This window comes from Mobula hypostoma, chromosome 6 (genome assembly GCF_963921235.1).
Source record: "Mobula hypostoma chromosome 6, sMobHyp1.1, whole genome shotgun sequence".
Lineage (NCBI taxonomy): Eukaryota > Metazoa > Chordata > Chondrichthyes > Myliobatiformes > Myliobatidae > Mobula > Mobula hypostoma.
Window position 1 is genome coordinate 6649345 of NC_086102.1, and position 16832 is coordinate 6666176.

Sequence of the window (16832 nt, forward strand, 5' to 3'; positions counted from 1 at the left end):
TCTTCCACCAATCAACTTCCCAGCTCTTTACTTCACCCCTCCCCCTCTCCCAGTTTCACCTATCACCTGCCACCTTGTACTTCTTCCTCCCCTCCCCCCACCTTCTTATTCTGACTTCTCCGCCCTTCCTTTCCAGTTTGGATGAAGGTTTGCGGCCGGAAATGCCGACCATTTATTCCCATCCATCGATGCTGCCGGACCTGCTGAGCTCCTCCAGCACATCATGGGTATTGCTCTAGATTTTGAGCATCCACAGTAGCTCTTGTGTCTCTGTATTGGGCTGATTCCACTACCTCCTCCAGCTCCTATCCAAGTGTAGCGAGTCTTTGGAATACTCAATCCTGGAGGATGGGGATGCTCAGAACAGTGAAAAAAAAAACAAAGGTTGTTAGATATCTGGATGTTAGAAAGAACAAGAGGAGTGGGGATGATGCAAGGAAATAATGCTGAGGTCAAGGGGATGTGTGAGATCCGTTCCTACTCCAGTTTCTCATTCTTAAGTCAGCTTCCCTGCAGTGGGAACTCTTGGCACTTAGTCTTTTCACCATCCAAGCCTTCAAAGGACAGGCTAAGGACATTTGTCAAAAGGGAAAAAACAATCAAAATTGAAAACTGAAGTTCAAAACCAAGCTGTACTGAAAAAATCTGGTTCTCCGCCATGGCAAGATTAGACAATGTGCATATCACAAACACAAGAGATTCTGCAGATGCTGGAAATCCTGAGAGACACACACACACAGAGTCCATGTTGCAATCTAGTTATGTATGAACCTATTCCAAGAAGCTCAAATCAACACTGGCCACATAAGCACGGTCAGGAGATGGTTGTGTGCTAAAGAGTTAAAGGGAGCAAGTGGCACTCTTCCCTGTGTCTAACTCTTTCCCAGAGAGTGTGTGATGGGACAATGTAGTGAGGGCTTCACTGTATCTAACTGTCTCTGTTTTGGTAGAGTGTGATAGGATAGTGTAGAGAGAGCTTCACTCTGTATCTAACCCCACCTGGTGTGTTTGAAGAGGATCTTTCTGTGCACCTATTTTTTGTAACATTTCCCATTTTGTGTTCATGAGGACCGTTCAGAAGGACACCACTGATTGTCAGACACTTGGTGACATTGAAAAGATTACGAAAGTCTCTACAAACCCATGGGTTATTTTTCACAGAAACAATTGTCTGACGGGAGATCTGATCAAGGTTTATAAGATTGTGATAGATAGAGTAGAGAGACAATATCTTTTCCCCAGGTTTGTAGTATCTAATACCAGATGGCATGCATTTAAGGTGAGAGGAGATAATTTCAAAGGAGATGTGAGGGCCAAGTTTTTTCACAGAGAATGGTGGCACTACCTGGGGTGGTAATAGAGACGTTTAAGAGCCGTTTAGTTAGGCACGTGAATATGAGGAAAATGGAATGGTATTGACATTGTCTATGCAGAGATGCTAGTTAGATAGGTCATTTGATTATTAATTTAATTAATTGAGTGCAACATTGTGTGCCAAAAGGTCTGTTCTTGTTCTGTACTGTTCCATGTTCTATGGTCTATGATCTGTTGGGGATCTAATCCACACTTTTTGCATCTAAGCTCCTCTGTGGTAATTCTTGCAAAAACTGCACATTCCAGGAAAGATTTTTGTTTCTCTAGCCCCGGCGTAACCTCTTGACTTCCTCTCAGTCTTTATGGCTTTTTTTTTTGTGGTCAATGTGATAGTGTTGGAATTACTACAGCTGTTTTACACTTAAAATACTCCACAAACAGCTGTGTGAAAATTACCAGCACAAATCTCTTTCTGTGATGTTATTTGAAGATTAGTTATTAGCACAGGACAGCAGACTTAACTCTACTTTGAACTTGCAACCGTAGATAATTCCCAACCACATGAGATGGTGGACTTTTAACATCTTACACATGAGGGAGCTCCCCAGAGACTGGAACAACTTCTCAACTACATACGGGGAGCCGCAGCCTCAATTGAGGAGGGGATGAAAGAGTTAATGTACGAGGAGCGCTTGATAGCTCTGGGCCTCTACTTGCTGGAATTCAGAAGAATGAGGGGATCACATTGAAACCTATCGAATATTGAAGGCTTAAACAGAGTGAATATAAAGAGGATGTTTCCTATAGTGGGGGGCGTCTAAGACCAAAGGGCACAATCTCAGAATAGAGGGAAGTCCCTTTTGAACAAAGATTAGGAGGCATTTTTTTTGTCTAGAGGGTGAGGAAATTGTAGAATTCATTGCCACAGATGGTTGTGGAGGTCAAGTCAATGGGTATATTTAAAACGGAAGTTGATAGTTTCTACATTAGTCTGGGCATCAAAGGTTACAGGGAGAAACAGGAGAATGGGGTTGAGAGGGATAATAAATCAGCCATGATGGAATGGTGGAACAGACTCGATGGGCTGACTGGCCTAATTCTGGTCCTGTACCTTATGGTCTTAAACCGTTCTGAAAGGACTAGACAGATTGGATGTAGAAAGGATGTTCCCAATACTTATTTATTGAGATACAGCTCAGGTTCCAGCCCTCAAACCTCGCCACCCAGCAGTGCCCCGATGTAACCCTAGTCTAATCATGGGACAATTTACAACGACCAATCAATCTACCAACCCGTACGTCTTTGGGCTTACACCCATATGAAGCCTACACGGTCACAGGGAGAACGTACACACTCCTTACAAGCAGCAGCAGGAATTGGACCTGGATCATTGGTACTGTAAAGCATTGTGCTAACCACTATGCTACCATGATGCAAGTTGCCATCTAAGCCATGTAAGAATGAGCTGAGGGGATATTTTTTCACCCACAGTGCAGTGAGCTTGTGGAATGCTCTACCACAGAAAACAATAGAAGCTAAATTATTTGCTAATGGTATTAATTTGTTGTGGGCACATGGCCAAGTGGTTAAGGCATTGGACTAGCGATCTGAAGGTTGTGAGTTCGAGCCCCAGCCGAGGGAACATATTGTGTCCTTGGGCAAGGCACTTAATCACACAGTGCTCTGCGACGACACTGGTGCCAAGTTGTATGGGTCCTAATGCCCTTCCCTTGGACAACATCTGTGTCGTGGAGAGGGGAGACTTGCAGCATGGGCAACTGCTGGTCTTCCATACAACCTTGCCCAGTCCTGCGCTCTGGAGAGTGAAGACTTTCCAGGCGCAGATCCATGGTCTCGCAAGACTAACGGATGCCTTAAAAAAAATTAATTTGTTACTATCATACTCAAAATACAAAGATGAGCATGTCTTACTTATAGAGATCAAATCATTACACAGTGCTTGAGGTAGAGGAAAACTATTATAGAGTTTGGAATAAGATGTTAACAGCTACAGAAAGAGTGAAGTGCAGGTCAACAATAAAATGCAAGACCATAACGAGGTAGATTGCAACATATACGATAAGAGTCTATCTTATCGTATAGGGGGTCCATTCAAGAGTCTGAAAACAGATTAGAAACATAGAAAACCTATAGCACAGTACAGGCCCTTCGGCCCACAATGCTGTGCCGAACATGTACTTACTTTAGAAATTACCTAGGGTTACCCATAACTCTCTATTTTTCTAAGAAAAATATGTATCTAAGAGGAAGTTAGATGAAGATTTATATTTTCACCATTTGTCAAATATGCATTGAAACATCAAAACATACAGTGAACTGTGTCGTTTATGTCAATAACCAACACAGTCCGAGGATGTGCTGGAGGTCGCCTGCAAATGTTGCCATACTTCTGGCCTCAACATAACATGCCCACAACCCTAACCCATACTGTGCAAAAGCCTTAGACACATGTGTGTGTGTATATATATATGTGTGTATTTATACAAACACTAAATACAGCTAGGGTGCCTAAGACTTTTGCACAGTAGTCATAATTTTATGTATCGAATTGTACTGCTGCCACAAAGAAAATCAAGTTTCATGACATATGTGAGTGATTCTGATCTGGTTCTCTATTGTGGACTGAGAGTGGGAAGGGGTCAGGGAGTGGGGAATCATGGTTGGAAAAACGGAAAGGGCGGAGGGAATGGGAAGCATCAGAGGCCAATTGTTTGGAATCAAATAACCTTGCCTGGTGTCTCAGGGCTGGGTGTGTCTGCACCCATGCCATCCCCCACCCCTGGCACTCCTCTGCTACCACCCGTCCTGCGGCACTCCACCCTTGCCATTCCCAGCATCCCTTGCTCCTGGCAGCTTTACTAACTCAGTTCCTGCTCCACATTACTGTCTTACGCACCCTAGCAATATATGTGCTTAATAGGTGTATGAATTGCACATCTTTGGACTGTGGGAGGAAACCAGAACTCCCAGAGGAAAGTCACACAGTCACAAGGAGAATGTACAAACACCTTGCAGATAGCGGGCAGGAATTGAATCCAGGTCTTCCAGTTGCTGGGTGCTGTAAAGCGTTACACTAACCGCTCCACTATCCTGCTGCACTTATGTTATCCTCATTGTGAGACACTCTTGTAATTGTCTATTTTCTGATCTCTTTTCCAGAAGAAGTTCTTATCCCGTACAGCAAGCCGAACTTCCCCTCTCCGGGCCACTTGAGTGGTCAAAGTTCTTCAGGAACCGCCTCGTCTAAGGGGTCAACTGGACCCAGGAAAGGAGTGCCGTCACGAGGAGGCCCAGCCATCGCGTGTCACCAGCGGAACATTAGTGAGCTTCCAGATGTAGGATATATGGGGTCATGTGGCCAAGGACAGTTTCTAGGGGATGTATGTAAGTATCTGAACTGCTGGAAGAGACTGGATTAATTATTATCACATGCACTGAGGTACAGTAAAATATGTATTTTGCATTTCATCCATGCAGATCATTTATTTATTATTTATTTAGTTATTGTGATACAATCCACAGTTCCTGTGGATTGGAGGGTGGCTAATGTTGTCCCTCTCTTCAAGAAGGGAGGAAGAGAGAAAACAGGGAATTATAGACCAGTTAGCCTGACGTCGGTGGTGGGAAAGATGCTGGAGTCAATTATAAAAGATGAAATTACAACACATCTGGATAGCAATAACAGGATCGGTCCGAGTCAGCATGGATTTACAAAGGGGAAATCGTGCTTGACTAATTTTTTGAGGATGTAACTATGAAAATGGACAAGGGAGAGCCAGTGGATGTAGTGTACCTGGACTTTCAGAAAGCCTTTGATAAAGTCCCACATAAGAGATTAGTGGGCAAAATTAGGGCACATGGTATTGGGGGCAGAGTACTGACATGGATTGAAAATTGGCTGGTTGACAGAAAACAAACAGTAGCGATTAATGGGTCCCTTTCGGAACGGCAGGCGGTGACCAGTGGGGTACCGCAGGGTTCAGTGCTGGGACCGCAGCTGTTTACGATATATATTAATGATTTAGATGAGGGGATTAAAAGTAACATTAGCAAATTTGCCGATGACACAAAGCTGGGCGGCAGTGTGAAATGTGAGGAGGATGTTATGAGAATGCAGGGAGACTTGGACAGACTGGGTGAGTGGCAGATGCATGGCGGATGCAGTTTAATGTGGATAAATGTGAGGTTATCCACTTTGGTGGTAAGAACGGGAAGGCAGATTATTATCTAAATGGAGTCAAGTTAGGAAAAGGGGAAGCACAACGAGATCTAGGTGTTCTTGTACATCAGTCACTGAAAGTAAGCATGCAAGTACAGCAGGCTGTGAAGAAAGCTAATGGCATGCTGGCCTTCATAACAAGGGGAATTGAGTACAAGAGCAAAGAGGTCCTTCTGCAGCTGTACAGGGCCCTGGTGAGACCACACCTGGAGTACTGTGTGCAGTTTTGGTCTCCAAATTTGAGGAAGGACATTCTTGCTATTGAGGGAGTGCAGCGTAGGTCCACAAGGTTAATTCCCGGGGTGGCGGGACTGTCATATGTCGAAAGATTGGAGCGACTGGGCTTGTATACTCTGGAATTTAGAAGGCTGAGAGGGGATCTTATCGAAACATATAAGATTATTAAGGGATTGGACACGCTGGAGGCAGGAAGCATGTTCCCGCTGATGGGCGAGTCCAGAACCAGAGGCCACAGTTTAAGAATAAGGGGTAGGCCATTTAGAACGGAGTTGAGGAAAAACATTTTCACACAGAGAGTTGTGGATATATGGAATGCTCTGCCCCAGAAGGCTGTGGTGGCCAAGTCTCTGGATGCTTTCAAGAAAGAGATGGATAGAGCTCTTAAAGATAGCGGAATCAAAGGTTATGGGGATAAGGCAGGAACTGGATACTGATTGTGGATGATCAGCCATGATCACAGTGAATGGTGGTGCTGGTTCTAAGGGCCGAATGGCCTACTCCTGCACCTATTGTCTATTGTCTATTGTCTATAACGTAGAATAGGCCCTTTTGGCATTTCCAGCCCTTCGTGCCATTTCTCCCAGCAACCCCCTATTTAACCCTAGTCTAATCACAGGACAATTTACAATGACCAATTACCCTACTCACTGGTACGTCTTTGGACTATTGGAGGAAACCAGAGCACCCGGAAGAAACCCACACTGTCATGAGGGAGAATGTACAAACTCTTTACAGACGGAAAAAAAGAAAAAAAAAACTCTTCACAGACAGCGGTGGGAATTGAACCCAAATCACTGGCATGGTAAAGCATTTCGCTCACCACTGTGCTATTGTATTTCATCACATCATACATAAAGGTAGTACAAAAGAAAAAAAAATAACAGAATGCAGAATGCAGTGGTACAGTTACAGAGAAAATACATTGCAGCAGATAATAAAGTGCAAGGGCTGTGTTGAGGTAGATTGTGAGGTCAAGAGTCCACTTTATCATCTAAGAGCTCCATTTAAAAGACTTTTAACAATAGGAGAGAAGCCGTTCTTGAGCCTGATGGTATGTGCTTTCAAGCGTTTATATCTTCTGCCCAGTGTAAGAGGTGAGAAGAGAGGTTGGGATCCAGGATGGGTAGGGTCTTTGATTATGTTTAGATTATGAGAACACTCAGTCCTCTTTTATTGTCATTTAGAAATGCATATATGCATTAAGAAATGATACAATGTTTCTCTGGCGTGATATCACAGAAAACAAGACGGACCAAAGACTAACACTGACAAAACCACATAATTACACCATATAGTTACAGCAGTGCAAAGCAATACCATAATTTGATGAAGAACAGTCCATAGGCACAGTTAAAAAAATAGTCTCAAAGTCCCCGAGTCGATCGACTCCCGAGTCCCCGATAGCAGGCGGCAAAAGGGAGAAACTCCCTGCCATAAACCTCCAGGCACCGTCAACTTGCCGATGCCTTGGAAGCAGCCGACCACAGCCGACACTGAGTCCATCCATCCGAAAACTTCAAGCTTCCAACCAGCCTCTCCGATACAGCCTCCGGAGCGCCATCCTCTGCCAAGCGCCTTGGACCTCGCCCCGGGCCGCTGAAACACGCAAAGCCAAGGATTTCGGAATCCAGAGATTCCGGTTACCACACAGTAGCAGCAGTAGCAAAGCAGACATTTCCGAAGTTTTCCAGATGTTCCGCTATGCACTCATGTCTGTCTCCATCAAATCAGAATTGTGCACCGTCCCCTACTTGACAGATAACAGATATTCATCACCGGAGAGGCTGCACGCACTGTCGTCGCGCCGCCATCTTCTCCCGGGGTTGAAGAAGCTTGTAGATGTGTACATATATGAATATGAAGGGAAAGGAGCAATCTGGATATTATGTGGGAGGAGGACATTTGGAATAGTTCAGTATCAAGACTGGCAAAACAACACAGGCCAAATAGCCTTTCCAGAGCGCTACTGTTCAATGTTTTATGTTTGTTCTATGCTCATTGCATCACTGAGGCAGTATGAACTATATACAAAGTCCTTGGAGGGGAGGCTGATTTCTATGATGTGCTGAGCTGTGTGTACAACTCTCTGCAGTTTCTTGAAGTCAAAAAACAGAGCCGTTGCCGTACCAAATCATGATACGTGCAGATAGGATGCTTTCTACGTTGCATCTATAGAAATTGGAGAGAGTCAATGGGACATGCTGACTTTATTTAGCCTCCTGAGAAATTAGAAGGCAAATTGGAGAGGGTCAGTGCAACATGCTGACTTTCTTTAGCCTCCAGAGCAATCAGAGATGCAGATGCACATTCTTGGCCATTGGTAACTACATGTTCATATCGGCAGAGGCTATAGGTATCGTTCACTCCTATGACTGGTGATGTTGCATACTAGGAATGTGAAAACACTTGAATGGTTCGAACAGGAAGAGTAAAAATCTTACATACAACATAGCAGTCCTGATGAAGGATCTCAGCCGGAAACATAGACTTGTTTTCTCTTTTCCATAAATGTTGCCTAGTCTGCAGAGTTCCTCCAGCATTTTGTGTGTGTCGCTTAGATTTCCAGCATCTGCAGAATTTCTCTCGCTTGTGATAGCAGTACTGTACAGGCCCTTTGGCCCACAATGTTGTGCTGACATTTTAACCAACTCCAAGATCAATCTAACCCTTCCTTCCCACATATCCCTCTACTTTTCTATTATCCACATGCCTATCTAAGAGTTTCTTAAATGTCCCTAATGTGTCTGCCTCTATCACCACCCTTGGCAGCACATTCCATGCTCTCACCACTCTGTGTAAAATATCTACCTCTGGCATCCCTTTATACTTTACTCCAATCACATTACATTACCCGCCTCATATTAGCCATTTCTGCCCTGACACAAACTCAGTTGGCACTGCATCCAGTCCTGCATGATATTTTCAGAAGGACACTGTGAGTTTACAAAGGTTGATGAGTAAAGATCCAGGGATGACAGGACTGCAGGGGCAGTCTGGAGTATTGCATTCAATTAGACCATAAGACCATAAGATATAGGAGCAGAATTAGGGCATTTGGCCCATTAAGTCTGCTCTGCCATTCCATCATGCCCTCTCCTCGTATCCCTTCATGCCCTGACTAATCAAGAATTTCTCAAACTCTATCTTAAATATATTCATTGACTTTGGCTCCACAGCTGCCTGTGGCAACAATTTCCATAGATTCGCCACTCTCTAGTTAAAGAAATTCCTCCTCACCTCTGTTCTAAAGGAATGTCTCGCTATTCTGAGGCTGCATCCTCTGGTCTTAGTCTCTCCTACCATAGGAAACATCCTCTCTATCCAGGGCTTTCAACGTTCGATAGGTTTCAATGAGGTCACCACTCACTCTTCTGAATTCCAGTGAATACAGACCGAGAGCCATCAAACACTCCTCGTATGAGAAGCCTTTCAATTCCGTGATCATTTTTGTGAACCTCCATTGGACCCTCTCCAAAGTCAGCATATCGTTTGTTGCTCACAATGCTCCAAGTGAGGCCTCACCAGTGCCTTATAAAGCCTTAACATTATATCCTTGCTTTTATATTCTAGTCCTCTTGAAACGAATGCTAAAATTACATTTGCCTTCCTCACCACTGACTCAACCTGCAAACTAACTAGTCTTTAAGGAATCCTGCATGAGGACTCCCAAATCCTTTGCACCTCATATTTTTGAATTTTCTCTCCACTTAGAATATAGTCAGCTCTTTCATTTCTTCTACCAAAGTGCATGACCATACACTTTCAGACATTGTATCCCATCCTATCTGCCACTTCTTTGCCCTTTCTCCTAATCTGTCTAAGTCCATCTGTAGCCCCTCCATGTACCTTCATACTGTTTGCAAACTTGGCCACAAAGCCATCAATTCCGTCATCCATTATAAAAAGGATGTCGAGCCTTTTGAGAGGGTACCGAAGAGGCAGTCCTGAAGGTGCTGCCAGAATTAGTGAGCGGGTGCTATACAGAGAGGTTGGACAAACGTGGGTTATTTTCTCTGGAGCAGTCGAGGCTGAGGGGAGATCTGATAGAAGTTTATAAGGTTATCTGAGGCATAGATAGAATAGACAGACCGTATCTTTTCCCCAGGGTTAAAAAAAAGCTAATAATGTGTTTAAGATGAAAGGGAGAAATTTAAAAGGAGATATCTGCGTCATGGTGGACAGCTGCCTATCACCTCCCTCATGGTTCCGCCACCTTCTACTACCTATTGTGTTTTCCCCTACTCCTTCTTCACCTTTCCTGCCTATCCCCTCTCTGCTTCCCCTCCCCCACCCCTTTATCTTTCCCCTTACTGGTTTTTCACCTGGAACCTACCAGCCTTCTCTTTCCCTCCCTCCCCCCACCTTCTTTATAGCGCCTCTGCCCCTTCCCCCTACAGTCCTGACGAAGGGTTCATGCCCGAAACATTGACTGGTCGTTTCCACGGATGCTGCCTGACCTGCTGAGTTCCTCCAGCGTGTCGTGCGTGTACCTGAGACAATTGTTTTCAGAGAGTGGTGGAGGTCTGGAATGCACTCCCTGACGCAGTAGGTGGGACAAGTCAGAGAGAGGCATTAAAAGTCTCTTAGAAAGGTGGATGAATGTGTAGATGTGAACATTGTGCAGACAGAAGGATTAGTTCAGTCAGGAGTTCATTGCTAGTTTGAGTACTTTAGCACCTGAAGGGTTTCAGATTCAGGTTTATTATCACTGGCATATGTTGTGAAATTTGTTGTTTTAATGCAATACCTAAAGAGATATATAAAAAATAAAAAGCGGTGGAAAAAAAAGAGTAAATGAGTGAGGTAGTGTTCATGGGCTCATGGTCCATTCAACCCAAGATATCAGCAGTTCCTTTCCTCCCACAGGTGCTGCTTGACCTGCTGAGCTCCTCCAGCGGACTATGGGCCAAAGGGCCCGTTCCTGTGCTGTACCATTCTATCTTCTAATCAGACTAGGGTCCAAGAGGACTTTCTATGAAAGGAGATCACAATTGGAAATGTTTTTTTATGAAGTAAATTAGGAGTAATGTGCCTCTGTGGCCCAATAGAGATATCAGGTGATCGGGGGAAGAACAGATGAGAAGAAATTGTTTACACAGTAATTAGTTATAATCTCGGACTCGGTGCCAGAAAGGGTGGTGGAAGCAGATGCAATAATAACAGCATTAATAACACCCATTTTGTATATTGCATTTAACCTAGTTATGTGTCACAAGGCATTTAACAGGAGATTTATCAAGCAGGTGCTTTTTAGCAGCCACAGGAGATGTTAGCAATTGTGATTAATAGAACATAGTACATTGAATGGTACTGCTCAGAACAGGCCCTTCAGCCCACAATATTGTGCTGATCTTTTAACCTACTCTACGATCAATCTAATCCTTCCCTCGCGCAAGCCTTCCATTTTTCTACCATTCATGTGGCTATCTAAAGCATCTCCTAAATGTCCCTAATGAATCTGACTTTACCTCCACCTTTGGCAGGGTGTTCCAGACACCTACCACTTTCTGTAAAAAAAAACTTACCTATGACACTTCCCCTTTACGTTCCTGCAGTCACTTTAAAATTATGGCCCTGGTATTAGCCATTTTCACCCTGGGGAAAAGACTGGCTGTTCACTCGATCTATGCCTCTTATCATCTTGTAGAAAGTCATCTTTCATCCTCCAGTCAACCTATTAAACATCACATCTTTGGGATATGGGAAAGGGCGGGAAGCCCTGGAGGAAAACAAACATTCACCGAAAGATCATGCAAACTCCACACGGACAGTGCCAGGGGTCAGAGGCAAATCCTTTCTGCACCCTCTCCAAAGCTTCCCCTTCCTCCTTATAATGAACGTAACCGGAGCTGGACACAATACTCCAAGTGTGGTCTAACCAGAGTTTTATAGAGCTGCAACATTACCTCACTGCTCTTGAACTCAATCCCCCAACTCAACATAGGCCTTCTTAACCATCCTATCGACTTGCGTAGCAACCTTGAGGGATCTATGGATGGATGTGAACCCCAAGATCCCTCCGTTCCTCCACACTGCTAAGAATCCTGCCACTAAACCTGTATTTTCTGCCTCCAAATTCGGCCTTTCAAAGTGTCGGTGTCTCATTGTAGTCCATGACAACCTTCAACAACATCCACAACACCACCTGCCTTTGTGTCATTTGCAAACCTACCAACCCACCCTAATCTTCCGTCCACTCTAAAAGGTCAAGTGTGAGTGCTTGGTAATTTTATTATTGTCGCATGTACTGAGGCACAGTGCAAAACCTTTGCTTACACGCCATCCAGATGGATTATTCCATAAATAAGTATGAGATACATTGAAAGGAAAATAAAACAATGCAGAATATCAAGTTATAATTACAGAGAAAGTGCAGAGCAGGTAGACAGATAAGATGCAAGGGCCGTGATGAGGCAGGTTGAGAGAGTGCAAGGGATTATGGCAAAGAATGGATGGGACTGGCACAGATGGTAGTGCTTGCTAATAGGCGACAGACTGATCTTCCTCAGAAATGCCAGCTTTTAACTTCGGTGTCCTTGTTCCCACAGAGTGAAGAAGAACTGATCCTGAGATTCAGCGTTGCGAGCCCCGCCTCGTGGTTGCCATGGCACCTGTGTGGTGCAAAGAACCTCTTCCTTATTTAATGTATTATGACAGAACCTGTAAATGTGATGTAAAGTCCGAGATACCACAGCCACATGTGTACCCCTTCACCCCACCATGGTCTTTCAGTACATTGTCCATGTACACCCTCCTCTCACCTCACCACGTCTCCATCACTCCCCTTTCCTTCTTCCAAATCCCACCCCTTCTTCTTCCCTGTAAGCCCATCACACCCTACTGGGGCATATGCTACCAAGAGCAGCTCACCTGAGTCCTCTGCCCTGGGCAGATAGAAGGGGGTCGGCCCTGTGGCTTCCAGTTTCACCACGACTTTGTATATCTTCTAGGCAAAGAGTCTTCCTCTTCCAGGAATGAGGACTTTGGAGCTTCCGCTGCCCTTTCTGTAGCTCTGGGTTTTTTATGGGATGGGGTTGCTAACCCCAGGCCCAACCCCCTTCCTTTCATAGCCGGGCTCAGGACCATCCATGGCAGGGTTAAATCCCACCCACAAAGTAGAAATGTGACAAGGAAGGATATGAGAAGTGTAGTTGCTATAATGTAAGAGAGAAGGGGGGGAGAGAAGGGGATTTCTTGTGTAAATACTTTTTGTTGCATTGTTAAACAAAACTCACCTTGTTCTTTGACTTTGCATCTTGTAATGTTATTACATTTTTTTATTGGTCTATTGTACTATATTGTCGATTGACTGGGCAGAAATGCCATTAAAAACAGGAACACACAAAAATATGTATTTTTAACATTGTTACTGCATTACTTTCTGTTTGTTTAATGTTGTGTTTTTTGAAGTTTGCACTGATGATTTTGTTTTAGTGATAAGCACAAAAGTTTAAAGCTCCTGAGAAAATGCTGAAGAGTGCGAAGCTGGTCGGATGGGAAGAGAGGGGGATTTAGCTCACCGCGTGTGTGAGCGTGTATGCGTGTGATATGTGTGCGAGAGTACATGGCCACGTCTGCTGTTGTGAGCTTGCGTGGATGAGTGATAGAGGTAAGTGTGGTTTTCTGAGCATACACTTACTGGCCACTTTATTTGATACCTGCTGTACCTAATAAAGTGGCCACTGTGTGTACTTTCGTCGTCTACTGCTGCTGTCACCCATCCACTTCAAGTTTCGAGATGTAGTGTGTTCAGAAATGCTTTTCTGCACACCACTGTTGTAACGTGGTTATCTGAGTTACAGTCACCTTCCTGTCAGCCTGTACCAGTCTGGCCATTCTCCTCTGACCTCTCTCATTAACAAAGCGTTTTTGCCCACAAAACTGCTGCTCGCTGGTTGTTTGTTTTTTACATCATTCTGTGTAAGCTCTAGAAACTATTGTGTGTGAAAATCCCAGGAGATCAGCAGTTTCTAAGATACTCAAACCACCCTATCTGGCACCAACAATAATTCTACAGTCAAAGTCACATTTCTTCCCCATTCTAATGTTCGGTCTGAACAACAATTGAAACTCTTGACCATATCTGCATACTTCTATGCATTGAGCTGCTGCCACGTGATTGGCTGATTAGACATTTACATTAATGAGCAGAGGTACAGGTGTATCTAATAAAGTGGCCACTGAGTGTACATCATGTGTGTGCATGCGTGTTGCAAGTGAGTGCACATGGGCATGCGTATGGTATTTGTGTATGGTGTGTCTGCGTGTGTGTAGGGGATAAGGCACAGAAAATGCTGCATTCTTCTGGGACCCTGTGACCTTTGAACAGCACAACCAGAAATGGTGTCTAAGTGGGTCTGAGGCTGTTGCAGGGAGAGTCCCGTTCACATGTCACTCAGGGACACAGTGCTGGAAAGTCAGCCACGGAGGACTGAACAGCAGGCCTCATCAACCAGGCCGAAAAAGTAAGGCGTTGCCATTCACCCAGAGGATGCCCTCTGTCCCCGATTACCCCTTGCCCTCTCATAATTATTTAAGACTTTTTCCTTCTTTCTTAATATAAAAAGAGGCAGCCCATCTCCCACCCGCCCACCCCCACCACTTTAAACCTGAAAAGACATCACCTTGTTCTGCCAGGAAGTGGCAGCTTTCCAAATTCGCCACTGCTGACCAAGGAGAGTTTCAAAGGATGCTTGATGTCAAATATAGTCTTAAACATTAATCTTAAAGCAAGGTCAGGAGCCTTGCTAACGCTGTTAACGGTAAAATAAAGTGTGTGTCAGTATTAAGGAAAGTTGTTCATGGGTCTATAGTATATTGATTAAAGGCTTGATGTTTTTATGCTACATTGCCTGTCGTGATCTCTGTCTTACCTGGGTTTTGGGTCAACACGTACCCCACATCCAAGCTCAAGTTCAACTTTAACTGTCTTTCAACCATACGCCTGAATACAGCTGGACGAAACAGCATTTCTCCAGGGCCACGGTGCAAAACACAGTACCGACAGCCACACACAGCACATACAGCACGGGTAATTCTAAGGCCTCTGTTGGACAGGGTCAACCACGGATATTGCATCTTAGCTGTCTAGATATGCAAAGCCAATGCAGTGCATTCTCGCGAGCAGGCGGTTGCCCATTTACATGGATGGTAGAGGTATGGAGGACTATGGTCCAGATGCAGGTCGATGAAACAGACTAGATGGACTGAATGGCCTGTTTCTGTACTATACCTTTCTATGACTTGAAGTAGCAAGCTCCCCATCTCCACGCATCAAAAGAAAGCAGAGGCCAATACAGTTTGGTACCAGCAGCGTCGCAGGAGTTGCCAGTCATCATTGCACTCAACATAAGACTGTCTTAGAAACTCCAGTTCCGGATTTTTCCTTGGAGTTTACTCCTGCAGCCTTCCCTATGAGTGGAAATGGATGTTTGAGATCAAAGTTCTCCTTCTCCAAGCTGAGCTGCCAACCATGCCTAATGTACCCGATCTGCCCCAAGCGACTGGTTATAAGGTGCCAGTAACCCACCTTTGCCCCTTCTCCTGCCAGTGGAAATGGTTGCGCAGGGTTTAGTTGCTAAGTCACATGTGTAGTCCAGGAACTGGAATTGGTTATCAGAGGCTATTTGAGACGCACGCCATTGGGAGCATTTAATAAGGCAGTGGGAGATTATCCATCATCCCCATTATGGCCTCATTTCCACCACCCCCCAAACCTACTATGACAATTTTAAGAAACATATAATCACTATAGCAGAAAAACATACAGTTACAAAAAAATTAAAAATGAATAATATAGCCCTTGTCCCTGAGCGTCATGGCCTGTAGATTGATGGTACATGGATGCCGGTCTGGAGCCACATTTCTGCAAGAACAAGCATAAGCACTCCTGAGCTCAACTCAATCCAGTTTGACTTCCACCATGAAAGTGCTGGAGAGAAGCACCAGTGGAAGGGCCAACCCCCCAACCAGCACACAGGCAGCTCCAGCGTCTCCTTCCCTGGCAGCTGCAACAGGCAACCCCGAGGTACGAGGGCCTGGTCCACGCCACAACCAAGGTCATGCAGCTGCCTCGCCGTCACTCTCGCCAGTGCACCAGTAAACCCTAAACCCTAAATTCCAAACACAAGAGATGCTGGAAATCCAGAGCAACACATCAGGGTGTTGGCCAGAAACATTGATTGTTTTTTACTTTCCATAGGGGAATCCTAAATTTCTCTCCATCTAAAATACAGATAGAAAATGTTGGGAAAACTCCAACAGGGCAGCAATCATCTGTGGAAGGAACACAATTATAATTTCTGATAAAGGATCTTGGGTCGACTCTTTACTCCTCTCCAGAGATACTGCCTGACATATTGAGCTTCCCCCAGCATTTTATGTGTGTTCCTCAGGATTTTCAGCAACTACAGAATATCTTATGTTTATAAAACTTCAGTACTGTATTGTTTTCCATTCCTGACTCATGCAACATGGCATCTTCTTCTGTCTTCTCTAGACCTGTTTATCTAAAACCTGTCCTGCAATGCAGCATCTGCCCTGCACGGGCATGCCTGGACAAGGTAGAATAGATTTCAGCTTAAAATGTATGCAATATTTTAATTGACTTGAATTATGAATTGAAATAACAAATATAGGAGATTTTTTTAAAAATGGTACATGATAGGGAAATTTCATGGTGATTTTCATAATCAGCTGCCCAAAATCCATAAAATATACCTAAAAGTATTCAGGATGCAAAACTTTTGCTGCCCAATGTATTTAGAGATACAGTGTGGATCAGATCCTTCTGGTCCAGCAGTCACACTGCCCAGCAATCTACCTAGTTAACACCAGTCTAATCACAAGACAATTTACAATGACCGAATTAACCTACTAACGATACATCTTTAGACTGTGGGAGGAACCTGGAGCACCTGGAGGAAACTCGTGCACACACGGGAAGGAGTGAATGAAGGAATGTACAAACGCGCTTACAGAGGATGCTGGAATTGTGCTCTGAACTCCAACAGCCTGGGCTGTACCAGCGAACCGCTAC

General features: G+C 44.5%; 1 protein-coding gene across 9 annotated transcripts in view; it reads left to right on the plus strand.

Moving 5' to 3' along the window:
- Window positions 1-14631, plus strand: part of robo2 (roundabout, axon guidance receptor, homolog 2 (Drosophila)) — a 1315623-nt gene extending 1300992 nt beyond the window's left edge. For all 9 annotated transcript variants that reach the window (XM_063050228.1, XM_063050229.1, XM_063050235.1 and 6 more), the window contains 2 exons: window positions 4495-4719; window positions 12343-14631. In XM_063050228.1, the coding sequence (XP_062906298.1) occupies window positions 4495-4719; window positions 12343-12344 (227 nt within the window). In that variant the 3' untranslated portion in view covers window positions 12345-14631. The remainder of the gene's footprint in view (window positions 1-4494; window positions 4720-12342) is intronic.
- Window positions 14632-16832: the final 2201 nt, after the last annotated feature.